General features: G+C 47.6%; 1 protein-coding gene across 2 annotated transcripts in view; it reads left to right on the top strand.

Moving 5' to 3' along the window:
• The window catches only part of PTGES3L (prostaglandin E synthase 3 like), a 38,996-nt gene extending 24,343 nt beyond the window's left edge, over window positions 1-14,653 (top strand). For both annotated transcript variants that reach the window (XM_079949878.1, XM_079949875.1), the window contains 8 exons: window positions 3,300-3,456; window positions 4,112-4,228; window positions 7,053-7,183; window positions 9,666-9,732; window positions 11,072-11,163; window positions 11,910-11,964; window positions 13,127-13,221; window positions 14,422-14,653. In XM_079949878.1, coding sequence (XP_079806004.1) covers window positions 3,300-3,456; window positions 4,112-4,228; window positions 7,053-7,183; window positions 9,666-9,732; window positions 11,072-11,163; window positions 11,910-11,964; window positions 13,127-13,221; window positions 14,422-14,557 — 850 coding nt within the window. In that variant the 3' untranslated portion in view covers window positions 14,558-14,653. The remainder of the gene's footprint in view (window positions 1-3,299; window positions 3,457-4,111; window positions 4,229-7,052; window positions 7,184-9,665; window positions 9,733-11,071; window positions 11,164-11,909; window positions 11,965-13,126; window positions 13,222-14,421) is intronic.
• Window positions 14,654-16,857: the final 2,204 nt, after the last annotated feature.

The following is a 16,857-nucleotide window of genomic DNA, read 5'->3' as shown; positions in this document are numbered from 1 at the left end:
CTTAAATTTACAGCTTGCATAACGTTAAAAGAGAACCTCATGAAGATGTTTTACCGTTGGTATATAACACCTGCAAAATTAGCAAAAATATATAAAACTTGTAATAAATGCTGGAAATGCAGGGAAAAAGAGGGATCCTTCTTCCACATGTGGTGGGACTGCAGAAAGGTCAAAGGCTTTTGGGAAAGTGTATATAATGAAATGAAAAGTATATTAAGATATAACTTTGGGAAAAAGCCGGAGGCTTTTCTGCTAGGCCTAGCAGGAAGTGATATAAAGAACAATGATAGTAAATTCTTTCAATATGCAACAACGGCCGCAAGGGTCCTATTGGCCCAAAATTGGAAACAACAGAACATACCGACGCTTGAGGAATGGAGAGCAAAACTACTAGAATACGCGGAGATGGACAGATTGACGGGGAAAATTAGATATTTAAAAGACCAAAGGTTCATTGAGGATTGGGGGAAATTTGTGGAATATCTGGAAAATATAAGTGAAGGTCAGATAACGCTAGTTGGGTTTAAAAAAGCTCTGTGAAAAGGTTGGAATATTGTCTAAAGAGAAAAAGAAGGAAAGAGAAAATAATGTCAATATAAGCTAGGATTTGTGTGAATTTGTTAAATTAGCGTATGGATGATTTCAGGGGAAGCTGAAGGAAGTCTTATAGAAAGAAATCTGTGATAACAAAGCGTAAATTGTTTTACTTTCTTGTTTGTTATGATTTAAAAAACAATAAAAATTATGCAGGAAAAAAAAAAAAGAGACTGTTCTTAACCTGAAGCACCACTTTAGCTAATGGGGCTTCCTCCTGCTGCCGCGCCGCCAGAGCACAATTTCTGTTCTTATCCTGAAGCAAAGTTCTTAACCTGAAGCACTATTTCTGGGTTAGCGGAGTGTGTAACCTGAAGCGTATGTAACCTTAAGCGTATGTAACCCGAGGTACCACTGTAAACCCTACTCAAATCCAGAGTGAAGTTCCTAAGATGGTTGGAAGGCTGTCTCCTGGCAACTCCGGCAACCAAACTGGCGCCAAATGTCTTGCTTTGCTTTCCTTTGGACCATATCAGCAAGGCCGAGAGGGGGGTCTTGTCGTTTGGGCAGCCAAGGACCTGCATACACACTTCCCAGGCTTGCGCTCCAGGGTGGTCACTTGGTGCTGCTAACGTAGCAGTTTGACTTCACCCCCCAGAGACGCACTCCATTGTCTCTCGAGACAGGCTGATGCCGACAACAATAGGTTATTAATCGGTAATGAAACTGATACAGACGAATCACTACTACTCCACACAGCAATAGCAGTAGCCATTGGAATATGAATGGGCACCATGCATGTTTCTGTAGCTTAACATTTCCTGGGTGGAGTTTGTAGGTTGCATGGAGAGATACCTGAAGGAGCGTCTCCACCCCCATCGTTCAGCCCGGACACTGAGATCCAGCGCTGAGGGCCTTCTGGCGGTTCCCTCATTGCGAGAAGTGAGGTTACAGGGAACCAGACAGAGGGCCTTCTCGGTAGTGGCGCCCGCCCTGTGGAACGCCCTCCCTTCAGATGTGATGGAAATAAGTAGCTATCTTATCTTTAAAAGACATCTGAAGGCAGCCCTGTTTAGGGAAGTTTTTAATATTTAATGCTGTATTGTTTTTAACACTTGATTGGGAGCAGCCCAGAGTGGCTGGGGAAACTCAGCCAGATGGGCGGGGTATAAATAATAAATTACAGTGGTACCTCGCAAGACGAATGCCTCGCAAGATGAAAAACGCGCAAGACGAAAGAGTTTTCCGTTTTTTGAGTTGTTCCGCAAGACGAATTTCCCTATGGGCTTGCTTCGCAAGACGAAACGTCTTGCGAGTTCTTGCGAGTTTGTTTCCTTTTTCTTAAAGCCGCTAAGCCGTTAATAGCTGCTAAGCCGTTAATAGCCGCTAAGCCGCTAATAGCCGCTAAGCCACTAATAGCTGTGCTTCGCAAGACGAAAAAACCGCAAGAGGAAGAGACTCACGGAACGGATTAATTTCGTCTTGCGAGGCACCACTGTATTATATTATTATTATAAGTTGTTCCTTTCCCCACAGAGTCCTATTGAGAAGTTATTTCCACAATTTCCTACACCAGAAAATCTCCTACAGACTTAATATAGTCATACCTCTCATTATGTTTGCTTCAGGTCAGGTTGTACATTTTCAGGTTGCGTCCCGCCATGACCCGGAAGTACCGGAAAGGGTTACTTCCGGGTTTCGCCGCATGCGCAGACGCGCAAAATGACGTCACGTGCATGCGCAGAAGTGGCGAATCGTGACACGTGCAGACGCGGGTTGCGTTCCTTTCATGTTGCGAACAGGGCTCCGGAATGGATCCTGTTCGCAACCAGAGGTACAGCTGTATTGTTAACTGACAAGGAATATGTTGTCGCTTTAACCCAGAAGCAAAGGTTGAAATGAAATCATTGTGTAGTCATGAAGATGTGTCATCTGGGAAGCTGTCCCAGAAACTCCAGTGGGTGCAGAATGCCGCAGCGAGGCTCCTCACAGGGTCTCTGACACGGGAGCATATTCACCCAGTGCTTTTCCAGCTGCACTGGCTCCCGGTGGAGTACAGGGTCAGATTTAAGGTGCTGCTTTTGACCTTTAAAGCCCTTCACAGCCTAGGACCCTCGTACCTACGGGTCCGCCTCTCCCGGTATGCCCCACGGAGAGCCTCAAGGTCCATAAATAGCAACACCTTAGTGGTCCCGGCCCTAAGGAAGTTAGATTAGCTTCAACCAGAGCCAGGGCCTTTTCAACACTGGCTCCGGCCTGGTGGAACGCTCCCCTGCAGGATCTGATTTCTTTCCGCAGGGCCTTGTAAGACAGAGTTGTTCGCCTGGCCTTTGGCTTGCAGCCAATTTGATTCCCTCCCCCCCCTTTCTTTTTTCCTTTCTCCTCCTGTGATGAGGCTGCATTTTAATGTTTCAATATTTTAATGTTGTATTTAATCTTGTTTTTAAGTTGTATTCATTCAACTTGCTTTTATTATTGCTTGTTAGCCACCCTGAGCCCAGCCTTGGCTGGGGAGGGCGGGGTATAAATTATTATTATTATTATTATTATTATTATTATTATTATTATTATTATAGCTTGAATAGGGCTTTGTTCCCAGGGAAAACGCACAGAGGATGGCAGGCTTAGCCTAGTTTCTGTGCAGTAACCCTTCCTCAGAGGATGATGCTGGAGGGCTGGGGACATAGGGAGCTCTCTTGTGCACCCAGAGCTGTCTCCCGTGTGACTTGGGGAACATGCTGTTTGTTCTCTCCCACCCTCGGCAGGGAACTGGGTCGCCAGCGAAGCACTATAGAGCTGGACACCCCCTCGATGACAGCAGATCAGGTGGCAGCCCTTGAGCAGAGCGTGAATGACAGAATCCGAGCCAGGATCCCGGTGGTGGTGCGAGAGGTGGCAGTGGGCGACCCTGAAGTTGAGCTGGTAAGCAAGAGGCAAGAAGAGGGAGAGAGGTCTGCTACATGCGGTTTTCTTTTTTTTCCTTTTTTTAATAAATTTTTTATTAATTTCCAATTTTTAACAAACACAAAAATAACATAAAAACAACCACAAAAAATCATAATTTCTTTACCTTATTTCCATAAACCTCTTTTCCCGGACTTCCCCATGCCTTCCCCTTTTTGCATCCTTTATTTTAACAATTGTTCAGCAACCCTTTTTAGCCAATTAAATATAAATTCATTCTCCTTTTCAATTTCACCCTAAACCAAACACAATTTACCGCTGCAATTCTACGTCTTCCTCTCCCTCAGCATTTTAGCATTCCTCAATTTTATAGTAGCTCTTAAGATATAATTTAAACTTCTTCCAATCTTCTTCCACAGTCTCTTTCTCTTGGTCGCGGATTCTGCCGGTCATTTCTGCCAGTCCCATAAAGTCGATCACTTTCGCCTGCCATTCCTCCAGCGTGGGTAGCTCTTGTGTCTTCCAATACTTTGCTAGAAGAATCCTTGCTGCCGTAGTAGCGTACAAAAAGAAATTCTTATCCTTCTTCGGCACCAACTGGCCGACCATACCCAAGAGAAATGCCTCTGGTTTCTGCTACATGCGGTTTTCTTAACCTTGTACTGCATTGCAGGTGAGGAGCCGTGGCTTGCCGGATGACCACACGGGGCCCGTGCGGATTATAAGCATTGAGGGTGTCGATGCCAATATGTGTTGTGGCACACACATCTCCAACCTCGGTGACCTGCAGGTGAGAGTCATGGGGGCGGGGGGGTGGCTTGCAGCACCAGGATCAAGGTCTTTGCCAGGTTGGACCCCCTCACAAATGAACACAGGAGTGCCTTGCCACTCACATCTGTTGTGGGAACACATGCTGCCCCTTCATGACACATGAGAAGCTGCCATTGGTGTAACTCTGAGCTTCAGTAAAGCAAATAATTTAATTAGCGCCTTATATGATATTGGGGACGCGGGTGGTGCTGTGGGTTAAACCACAGAGCCTAGGACTTGCCGATCAGAAGGTCGGCGGTTCGAATCTCCGTGATGGGGTGAGCTCCCGTTGTTTGGTCCCTGATCCTGCCAACCTAGCAGTTCGAAAGCACGTCAAAGTGCAAGTAGATAAATAGGGACCGCTCCAGCGGGAAGGTAAACGGCATTTCCGTGCGCTGCTCTGGCTTGCCAGAAGCGGCTTAGTCATGCTGGCCACATGACCTGGAAGCTGTACGCCGGCTCCCTCGGCCAATAAAGCGCGATGAGCGCTGCAACCCCAGAGTCGGTCACGACTGGACCTAATGGTCAGGGGTCCCTTTACCTTTACTATATGATATTGAGCGACAGGATAGTCTGGCCACAGTAAGGAAATTTTGTCCATGGTACGATTATTTTCCACCTAATCGTTTTGACACTTTGGCACCCTATTTGAAAAAATTAACAATTCCAAAATGCAGACGCGCCTTCACTTTTGCAAGACTGGCTATACTGCCTTCAGCTGTACTTGAGGGTTGATTTCAAAACATTCCACTGGAAAAATGGTTATGTCCCTGTGGAGATGATAGTATTGAGTCAGCGGCTCATGTGCTTCTGGCTTGCACTCTTTATAAAGATTTGAGGAGTGAGGTTATTACCCCTCCAATATTGTCCATGCCGGGTTGCTCAAACATTGCTACAGAGTCCTTTTAGTAGATCAAGATGATCAGGTGACAGCAAAAACTGCAAGGTTTTTAGCGGGGGCAATTAGAATAAGATCTTTTATTTGATTATTGATGTAAACCCCCCAAAATGTATTTTGTATAGTTATTGTCAGGGAACTGACATCAGAACGAGAGGTGGAGGCAAGGCTCCACAGCGATGCAGGAGAGGGGACCAGCAGGGGGGAAGGAATTCAGCGTAACACCGGTAGAGAAGGGAGGGAAATGGAGGATTCGGAGAGAGGTCTTCAAGACCCTTCACCCAAGACTAGTGGGGAGAGCTCGGACACGCTTCTGCCTTCCCCTTACTTGCGCAGACGAGTTCTGCGCAGGGAGAGTAGGAGGAGACTTGGCGTCAAACAGCTCTTATGCTGGAAGAGGTTCAAGAAACGCCCACTGACGGATTCTGCAAGTGACTGACCGGCCACGGAGTGTGGGCTGTCAGCCAAAGCATGGTTGGCCAGGCAATCTAACCAAAACTGAAGGCCACTTACGCACAAGTAACCCCTTACAACCATTACAGTTATGTTTTTACCTCTATCTTTAGTACATTCTATTTTATTGCTATGGCTAGTGGCTGATGCAAATAAAGATTCTCTCTATGTGATCTATGCCATTGGTCTAGCTAGCTCAGTGTTCAGGATTTCAGGCAGGGATCTCTCTCCTGGCCCTACCCAGCGATACCAGGGATTGCAAAGCAGATCTCCTTCTTAATTTGGACACCATTTTTTTCTGACAAGGCTTCTCTGCTGCTTGTCAGTAGTCAGCCAGAAATTTTACAAGTGATTCCTTCCTTCGGATAGTGAATTACATAATTGGGGAGCCAACCTTATTTTAAATTACCTGCCTATACTTTTCCAACGAATGCCTGGACACGTAGAACTATAGGAAGTTTCCTTCACCAAATCAGACCAATGTGTAAACAGTGGGTTATTTTCACTGCCCAGCACAGGCTCTGCAGGGTTTCTGGTGGAAATCTTCACCTGGAGATACCGTATTTTTCGCTCTATAGGACGCACCGGACCATAGGACACACCTTGTTTTAGAGGGGGAGAACAAGAAAAAAAATTTCTCCCACTCTCTGCCCAGCTCCCCTTCAGCGAAACGGCAGGAGGCGCTGCGCAGAGGGGGAGAATTTCCCCCCCCCTTGTTCTCCCCCTCTAAAACAAGGTGCCGTTCAAGGTGCGTTCAGTCGCCTTCAGGCGGCTACCTTGGAAGCCTCCAGGCTTTGGGTTCCTTTCTACTTGCTCTTTGGGGCTGCCGGGGTGAAGCCCACCACCAGCCCCAAAGAGCAGGTCGGGGAGCAGCGGAAAGGCACAAAGCCTTCCCGCTGCTCCGCAAGCTTCTCGAGGCTGCCGGGGAAGCCTGGAGCTATGGCTTCTTTAGCCCCGCGCACCCTCTCCCGGCTGGAGAAGTGGCATGCGGCTAAAGAGGCTGCTGCCATAGCCGCGCGCCACCTCTCCGGCAGGGAGAGGTGGCGCGCGGCTATGGCCTGTGGGCTTTAAGGAGCGCACGGCTCCTGTGGGCTTTTCTACGAGGAGGGAGAAGGGACTGACTGGCCGCGTCAGTCCCTTCTCCCTCCTGAGGAAAAGCCCGCAAGAGCCACGCGGAGCTTGTGTACAGCTTTTGGGGGCTTTTCCTGCCTGCCTCCCCCCTGCATTCACTCCATAGGACGCACACACATTTCCCCTTCATTCTTGGAGGGGAAAAAGGGCGTCCTATAGAGCGAAAAATACGGTAGATTCCAGGGTATGGATCTGGGACCTTGCAAGGCAGATGTTCTACCACTGAGCTTGGACCTTTTCCCACTTTCAATGTAAGGGACAGAATAGGTGCGTGCAGATGTAGTATTTTACCACTCAAGACAAATGTGTTTGTCTTCTGAAGATGGTTAAGCTCTTGGGCACAGAAAAAGGGAAGAAGAACAAGACCAACTTAGTTTTCCTCGCTGGGAACCGAGTGCTGAAAACTTTGGAGCGAAGCCATGCAACCGAGAAGTCCTTCACATCACTGCTTAAGCAAGTATTTGTATTTCCCTGTCCCAGGGAATGAAACAAAAGTCCCAGAAGGGTAATTGGAAACCCACTGGCCTTCAAATTTCATTTGAACTCTCAAAAGGAAAAGCACACAAAGGTGGGAATTTTCCCTCAAGGCAAGAAATAGTGAGTTGTATAGGCAAATCGGTTGTTTATAGAAGTTGGGCCAGTTATTTCTGGTCTGATCTTAGGGCTCGGGATGAGTAGCGGAAGGGTTTCAACAGCCATACCGTAAATGGATTTAAAGATAACTGTTCCCAAACAATGGTTTTAAAAGGGGATGGGACAAGTTCATGGAAGATAAGTTTTTCAGTGGCTACAAGCCACAAGGGCTGTGCTCTGCCTGCACATTCTGAAGTCAGCACTGTGTCTGAATACCAGTTGCTGGAAACCACAGGAGGAGAAAATGTTCTTATGCTTGGGCCATAATAACAATAATAATAATAATAATAATAATAATAATAATAATAATAATATATTTATATGCTACCCACCTGACGGGGTTGCCCCAGCCGCTCTGGGAAGCTTCCATTAGAACACATTAAACATTAAAACATTAAATGTTTTAAAAAATTTAAAACCTCTCTATACAGGGCTGCCTACAGATGTCTTCTAAAAGTCAGATAGTTTTTTATGTCCTTGACATCTGATGGGAGGACGTTCCACAGAGCGGGAGACCACTCAGTATTTTTATTATGCATTTTCTGTTTTTTTATATTGTGTTTTTATGTTGGGAACTGCCCTGAGATCTACAGATGAAGGGCAGTATACAAATAATAATAATAATAATAATAATAATAATAATAATAATACTACAGTGGAACCTTGGTTGTCGATCGTAATCCGTTCCGGAAGACCGTTCGACTTACGAAACGTTCGACAACCGAGGCGCAGTGGCCAGTCAGCAAAATCCATTGGAAAAATGGAGAAATGTACCTCCAAAGCCGTTCGCCCTCGGGGGCGCGTTCAAAAACGGAAGCATTCGCTTCCGGGTTGTCGGCGTTTGAAAGCCAAAACATTCGGCTTCCAAGGCGTTTGACAACCGAGGTTCCACTGTAGTAATAATAATAATAATAATAATAATAATAATAGAAAGTCCTCTGCCTCATTCTCTGTAGCTTCATGTCCCACAGTGAGGGAGCCGCCAAAAGGCCCTCGGAGCTGGACCTCAGTGTCCGGGCTGAATGATGAGGGTGGAGACGCTCCTTCAGGTATACAGGACCGAGGCCGTTTAGGGCTTTAAAGGTCAGCCCCAACACTTTGAACTGTGCTCGGAAACCTACTGCATGAGAGCTTCCCACAGGCATCTGGGTGGCCGCTGTGAGGAGATCCAGTGGGCCTATCTTATGTTCTAAACCAGGCATCCCTAAACTCGGCCCTCCAGATGTTTCAGGACTACAACTCCCATCATCCCTAGCTAACAGGACCAGTGTGTTAGAATTCCTGCTCCGTGATTGCAATCATAGGATTGTTGTCTATCACTTGACGGTGTATGTTTTGACTCCACAGAGTGGGAAGTGACGGAGACTGGATGTTTGTGTTCCATGAAGTGGGACTATTGTCCTTTGTTCTTTCTCTTTGCTGTCTGATGCTAGAGAGAGAGGGAGCCATGTTGCAGTGCTCCGTGCGCGTTTATATGTAAATAAAGTAATTAGCCAAAATACTGAGTTGCTGAGGAGGTCTGTCAAGCAAACTGTGAACACTCTGCAGATCCCTAAGTGTGCCGATGTCTGTTGGCATCGGTCGCTGTGATATTCGGGCTGAAGAAAGCTTTTGAAGCTCCCGAATGATCGACGAGGAGGGAGAGACACATGCCAGTCGGGCATGGGTCCTACTCGAGTGTAGGACAAGTTCCTGACACAGTGGTCAGGGATGGTGGGAACTGTAGTCCCAAAACATCTGGAGGGCCGAGTTTGGGAATGCCTATTCTAAACAATTATAGGGATGCGGGTGGTGCTGTGAGTTAAACCACAGAGGCTAGGCCTTGCCGATCAGAAGGTCAGCGGTTCGAATCCCCGTGACGGGGTGAGCTCCCGTTGCTCGGTCCCTGCTCCTGCCAACCTAGCAGTTCGAAAGCACATCAAAGTGCAAGTAGATAAATAGGTACCGTTCTGGCGGGAAGGTAAACGGCATTTCTATGCGCTGCTCTGGTTTGCCAGAAACAGCTTAGTCATGCTGGCCACATGACCCGGAAGCTGTACGCCGGCTCCCTCGGCCAATAAAGCAAGATGAGCGCCGCAACCCCAGAGTTGGCCACAACTGGACCTAATGGTCAGGGGTCCCTTTACCTATTCTAAACAATACAGCTGTTGTATTGGCCCTCAGTTCAGTTGTGCATCTCCACTGAACATAAGCTGTTTCACTCCCCCCCCCCACCTTTTCCTCCCTCATCCTCAAGCTTGTACTCTTATTAGATGATGTACCAACCCTCCCTGAAGGCCTCTTGTTACCCTTGCCGTTTTAGGACTGGCCCCGAAGAGCATGTGGAAGCTGTAAAGAGGCTACAGAACTCTCTGAAGCTGCTGCAGAAGGTACAGTTGAGCAATGGCCACCTTCCTCCTTGACCATTTCTGGAGCCGTGGCGGGGAATCCCAGGTCCCGAAAGGTCAAAGGCGGTGTCAGGGAACTGCCATCAGCTCAGAGGCGAGAGGTGGAAGGGCAGCTGGATTACAGGGAGCCTCCGAAGATCGTGGGAAGCAGCACTTCCTCCGCGGAGGAGGGAAGCCCCGCCTCTGGTGGGGAAGAGATGCAGGGCTCGGAGAATGCAAGAAAGAGCCAAGACACCGTGCATGAGCAAAGCGGGGGGGGGAGGTCCCCCTTTATGCGCAGAGAGGGGAGGCGTCGGCTGGGGGTCAAGAGACTGCTCTGCTGCGGAAAGTTTAAGGACCGCCCGCTCTCAGATTCTGCTAGTGACTGAGCAAGGCATGGAATTGAGGCGTTCTGCACTGTAAATGTTTTTGCACCAATAATAAAGCCTTTGAAAAGACCAGTGGGGATCTTGCCTGTTTGCTGTCGAACAACCCACGCCGGTAGGCATAACAGGCATCTTTCTAACTGAACATCAGGAGTCTTCCGACGCCACACCCAGTATCCCCAAGCTATGGTCCTTCTCTGCCCTCTCCTTCAGACAGTTTCTGCCTGGCTGGAATGTGCCCTCGAACTGTGAGAAAGCCTCTTGCTTGCTTGGAGTAGGGAGACGTGGGTGGGCGTATGTCAAAACGTCTTGACTTTCATGTAGTTGAAATGCAGCCTGCCTGTGCAGCCACAGCTGTTGCCCTACCCAATTTTGCCTCTGTCCAGGCTCAGCATTGGCGTGTGACTGCCGGGAGGTTGGCCATGGGGACTTTGGCAGACATTGGTTAGAATTTTTTTTTTTCCTATTTCAGTGGGAGCAGAGAGAGCCGTCAACAAGCTTTTAATGGGAGATCGCTCAGTATTTTTATTATGTGTTTTCTGTTTTTTATACTACTGTGTTTTATTTTTTTAATTTTTTAAAAATAAATTTATTTATTTGGCTTTTCAGATTAAAATTTTTCAGTCACATGTCCAACATACAACATAAAAACAAGATTCCAAGGAATCTCATGGACTTCCCTCCTCCCCTTTGTGGGTTCCTATTGTTAATCATTTCCTCCTGCGTCTTTTGTAATAATCCCAATCTTTGTGAGGCTGGGATCTGAACAGATCCCACCTTGTAAAGTGGCTCAGGGCTGGTGTTGCTCCAGTTTTGCCAGCGGCGATGGCCGGGCCAGCATGCGGCAGGCTCTGTTCACCCCCGCACCCCAGCACAAACGAGCTCCCCCTCCCCACGGCACCATGTAAACACGCTCCACTGCTATGTCCCCTTTCCGATCTCTACTTCTCTTTCAGAGCAACTTGAACCTACTGAGGGATTTAGCCGTCCTCACAGCTCAGAGCTTAAAAAAAAACCTGGATCAGGAACCTGTTCTGGTGTTGCACAGGTGAGGGGAAAGGTCGTGTTGGGTTTGCACGGGGTGACTGTTTTAAATACCCAGAAAAAAGAGGAAAATTCTGGATGCTATCTACTTCCCACTTGAAAGGTACTGGTGATTTTTAAACCCCCATTTAGAAACTGCTGTTCCCACTCACCTTACCTCTACAGCGGTACCTCGGGTTAAGTACTTAATTCGTTCCAGAGGTCCATTCTTAACCTGAAACTGTTCTTAACCTGAAGCACCACTGCTGCTGGAGCACGATTTCTGTTCTCATCCTGAAGCAAAGTTCTTAACCCGAGGTACTGTTTCTGGGTTAGGGGAGTCTGAAACCTGAAGCGTCTGTAACCTGAAGCGTATGTAACCCGAGGTACCACTGTACAGGTTTTTGAGGCCCGTCAAAGCAAAATTGTGTGTTATATATTTCTTAATTAAAAAAAAAAAAAGCACACACAATGTGGATCAATGCAACCCAAATGAATTATTAATACTTTTTTTTTTTGCTTAAGTCAGTCTAGTCATTACTGCTTTCTTTCTCGCGGGGCTGGTGGACCTATTGTAGGGAAAGGTGTGGCAGAGGTGAAATTTTCTATCCTGCTTTCTCAGGTCTTGGGGTGGGGATGGGGAATTCTACTCCACTTCAGCTGGCTGGTGGGGGCATGGCCGGGACCCATTTAAATGGAGGCACGAGACGGATGTCTTCCTCTTGGCTCACTCCCTCAATCTGGATTGTTCTCATTTTCCCTCTCTTGCAGGAAAGACGGTGATTCTGAGTTCATGAACATCATTGCGAATGAGATTGGCGCTGGGGTGAGTATCTCTCTCGTTTCTCTGAGCTTTGGCACCAGATATAGTGGGGTTTTGAGAGGTGTTGAAGGCTCCCCACTTTGAGCTGGAAAGGTTCCCACCTCCAGCGTATCAACACAAATCAGATCCAATCAGGCCTTTAAAAACTTACCGTATTTTTCGTCCCATAGGACGCTCCGTCCCATAGAACACACCTAGTTTTTTTGGGGGGGAAATAAAGGAAATTTTCCCCCCTTTATTTCCCCCCCAAAACCAGGTCGGGGAACAGCGGGATGGTGGCGCTGCGCCTCCCCGCTGTCCCCCGAGCTTGTGGGGCTGGCCGATGTCTGCCTGAAGCGTGGGGCGCTCTGCTTCAGCGCGCCCCACGCTCCGTGCAGCAGGCTGCTATGCACAGCCTAGGGAGCCCTGCGGGAACTCCCGCGGGCTCCCCAGGCTTGCTGATAGCTTCCTGAAGCCTGGAGAGCGATAGGGGTTGGTGCGCACCGACCCCTCTCACTCTCCAAGCTTCAGCGAAAGCCTGTATTCGCCCTTCATTTTTGGAGGGGAAAAAGTGCGTCCTATAGAGCGAAAAATACGGTAATTGTTTTTACAGATTATGCAGCTGACAAATCAAAAGGGAATTAAAATTAAGACGTCTGGTTACAGAAGTAGCAGCTCACAGTGTGCAGCGTAGCTATAAAATCTAATGTGATATAGAGGAGATAGAATTGATTCAATGAGCACCTGCTATTAGAAAACAGAAACAATTTTGTTCTAACTTCTGTGGTTAAAATACTGCTATTTAATGTGACGCTACCAAATACCAATTAAGAATAAAGAGATCATAGCAAAATTTATAAAATATTACTGAATCCACACCATACATTTAGAGCTGATGACTTTTCACAAAGAATCCTGAGAACCATAGTGTACCTCCACAGACCTACAGTTCCCATGATTCTGACTGCCCCAGATAAGCTAAATTTGGTTTGATTCTTGCATCCATGAGTACTGCTTATACCCCGAAAGATTAAAAGGTTGGTGACATTTCCATTTATGGCACGGTCTGTTTACCTGTGGACCTCCATATGTTATGTTTTATTCTGACTCTCTGCATCAGATTATTATAAAGTGTGTGTGTTCTTCGTTGAATATTTTGTTGTTGTAAACAACCTTCTTCCAGCAGGAAACCCTCCTTTTCCTATCTGTGGGAGATGAAAAAGCAGCTGGGCTTTTTCTGCTCGCGGGACCCCCAGACGCTGTGGAGAAACTGGGCCCCAGGTGAGTCACTCAAGCCAGCTGGATAAATTCAGGCCTGGATTGGTGTGTGTGTTGGGGAGGGAGCATGTTGGATGTTCATTTTGGCCGGTCAGGAAGAAAAGAATCACAGGTTTCTGGGGGGTCTTTGAAAGAGAGAGAGAGAGAGAGAAGCAAATTCATGTAGCAGTTGCAGGGCTGAAACAAATCAGCCAGGCTAGGACATGGCTAGGGCAGGGCGATATAGCAGTATATAATCCAAAACCAATTTGAAGTCCATATCATGATATTGGCTTCATAATTGTTGACCTGTCAATATATCATGAATCACACGTGTGTGTGTTTTTGTGTGTGTGTGTGTTTGCTATGCAAAATTCACAGTGTGGGGAAAACCATGAAGCTAGCCAATGCCTCCACATCAGGCATAGGCAAACTCGGCCCTCTAGATGTTTTGAGACTACACTTCCCATCATCCCTGACCACTGGTCCTGTTAGCTAGGGATGATGGGAGTTGTAGTCCCAAAACATCTGGAGGGCCGAGTTTGCCTATGCCTGCTCTACATAGTTCCATCCCTATTTCAAACATTGTGTTCTTTTCATATATCGCAATGTTGAGCTTGTGATATAGTGCAGTGTTGAAAACCAGAGATCGCCCAGCCTTAGGCGTGGCTCTTGGAATATACAGTTGTATATTCCAGAAGTTTGTTTGACTTCCAAAAACGTTCGAAAACCAAGGTGCGGCTTCCAGTTGGCTGCAGGAGCTTCCTGCACTCAGTCGGCAGCCGCGTTGGATGTTTGGATTCCAAAGAACGTTCGCAAACCGGAACACTCACTTCTGGGTTTGCGGCGTTCGGGAGCCAAAATGCACGAGTACCAAGGCGTTTTTGGCAGCCAAGGTACAACTGTACAGTGGTACCTCTGGTTAAGAACTTAATTCGTTCTGGAGGTCCGTTCTTAACCTGAAACTATTCTTAACCTGAAGCACCGCTTTAGCTAATGGGGCCTCCCACTGCCGCCATGCTGCTGCTGCACGATTTCTGTTCTCATCCTGAAGCAAAGTTCTTAACCTGAAGCACTATTTCTGGGTTAGCAGAGTCTGTAACCTGAAGTGTATGTAACCTGAAGCGTCTGTAACCTGAGGTACCACTGTACTCTATGAGAGCCCATTGACCAACAAAGCAAATGGAGAAGCTAGTCTGACCTTGTTGCTGTTCTTCCCCCAAGGGTGGCTGAACTGCTGGAAGGAAAAGGGGCTGGGAAGCGGGGGCGCTTCCAGGGCAAAGCCACGCGGATGAGCCGGCGGCCAGAGGTGGAAGCGCTCCTCCGGACATTTGTCAGTGAACGGAGCACAGAGCAGTGATGGGATGGACAACGGGAATAAATGGCGCACTGTAAATATGACAACTGAGCCACCGTTCTTAAGGACTGTAAAGTAATAAACTAAGGATTCCTCTCCCTTTAGGTTCTTCCTTTCAGTGTGGCAGTGTCAACAAAGGAGACCGGTGGTCTGATTTGGAAACAGCAGTGAACTGAGAGATTTCAAGGGGGGCTTAAAAGTGAGGGATGGATAGGGAAAGCATTCCTGGAAGCCAATGTTGTCTTTCCTAGAAGGAACTTCCCCCCTGTTAATGCTGGAGCAAGACACAGAGAGTCCCTCTGAGCCCTTGCACTGATTTTTGCACGTCCCCAAATCGGTCTCGATCCCAAATCAAGCCCCGCAGGTGTTTGCTGCTTCTTTTCTCTCTCTTTTTGACCACTTAAGCTGGGCCTCTGGAGACTCCCTACACGCTACAGCCAAGGTGCGCCAAAGGCAGATATTGCTAAATGTTTGTATCTTAAAATGTGCTTATGGAGGAGTAAGCCTCACCAAGGACTGCCCCACTGTCAGGAGGGAGTCAGATATGTTTGGGCATTATGCACAGCTCGGTCCCTGCTCCTGCCAACCTAGCAATTTGAAAGCACGTCAGAGTGCAAGTAGATAAATAGGTACCGCTCCGGCGGGAAGGTAAATGGCGTTTCCGTGTGCTGCTCTGGTTTGCCAGAAATGGCTTAGTCATGCTGGCCACATGACCCGGAAGCTGTATGCCGGCTCCCTCGGCCAATAAAGCGAGATGAGCACCGCAACCCCAGAGTCGGTCACGACTGGACCTAATGGTCAGGGATCCCTTTACCTTTACTACTGTCCGCCAGAGTTTTCTTGCTAACCTAGAAGTTGTTGAATACAGTGGTACCTCGGGTTAAGTACTTAATTCGTTCCGGAGGTCCGTTCTTAACCTGAAACTGTTCTGAACCTGAGGTACCACTTTAGCTAATGGGGCCTCCCGCCACCGCTGCGCAATTTCTGTTCTCATCCTGAAGCAAAGTTTTTAACCCAAGGTACTATTTCTGGGTTAGCCGAGTCTGTAACCTGAAGCGTCTGTAACCTGAAGCGTCTGTAATCCGAGGTACCACTGTACGTGACTTTGTTTCTTGAGCAATATGACAGTGCACTGATTCATTTCCCAGAAAGTTTGCTTAGGGTTGTGGTGCTAGTAAAATACATCCTTTAACATAAGAAAGTCACCCACCCACCTGTACCAGATAGACTTGGGTCTTCTACCTATATTGTGCCAATGGAAGGCATATTAGGAATAGGGCAAAGGTAAAGGGACCCCTGACCATTAGGTCCAGTCGTGACCAACTCTGGGGTTGCGGCTCTCATCTCGCTTTATTGGCCGAGGGAGCCGGTGTACAGCTTCCGGGTCAATCATCCACAAAACCCACAGGACTAAATCGGGACAGAGGGCAAAATGCAGATAACTAAGACTGAAGTGAGACGACAAAGAGGAAAGACTGAGACGTGGGTGGTAGAGGAATAGGGACAAATAGGGAGAATCATGTACAGTGGTGCCCCGCAAGACGAATGCCTGGCAAGACGGAAAACCCGCTAGATGAAAGGGTTTTCCGTTTTGGAGGTGCTTCGCGAAACGAATTTCCTATGGGCTTGCTTCGCAAGACGAAAATGTCTTGCGAGTTCCTGCGGGGTTTTTTCCCTTCCCCCCCTTTTTCTAAGCCGCTAAGCCGCTTATCAGCTGATCCGCTAAGCCGCTTATCAGCTGATCCGCTAAGCCGCTTATCAGCTGATCCGCTAAGCCCCTAAGCCGCTAATAGCGCTAATCCGCTAAGCCGCTAATGGGCTTGCTTCGCAAGACGAAGAAACCGTAAGACAAAGAGACTCGCAGAACGGATTCTTTTCGTCTTGCAAGGCACCACTGTATGCATCCAAAGTGAGAGATAGGAAGAAACCCAAGAGAAGGCACCAGAACAGAGAGCAGAAAGAACAATCAGTTGCAGCAAAAACTACTATTGAATGCCCAAGATACCCCCAGCTCGATTTAAAACGGAAAGGAACTTCATCTATCTTTCTGTTCAAGTCTGGACTCTGAAGATATTTTTTTCACAACACACATTTACACCTGTCACCGTAGGGCTGGGAGAGAACCTTGCCTGTAATCCTGGAGATCAGCTGCCAGTCTAGATGGACCAACTGTATGGTTTGATGTAAGGCAGCTTTCTATGTATCTGTCCTTACTGCTGTTCCTGCTTGGATGTCAGAATGCTCCTGATGCTAACCTGGGGGAGCTCGTATTCATCGATGTGCAAAGGAGCTCAGTACCATCT

The sequence above is a fragment of the Podarcis cretensis genome, assembly GCF_951804945.1.
Source record: "Podarcis cretensis genome assembly, chromosome: 13".
Lineage (NCBI taxonomy): Eukaryota > Metazoa > Chordata > Lepidosauria > Squamata > Lacertidae > Podarcis > Podarcis cretensis.
The sequence above is the reverse complement of the archived record's forward strand: the minus strand, read 5'-3'. Positions and strand labels throughout refer to the sequence as shown.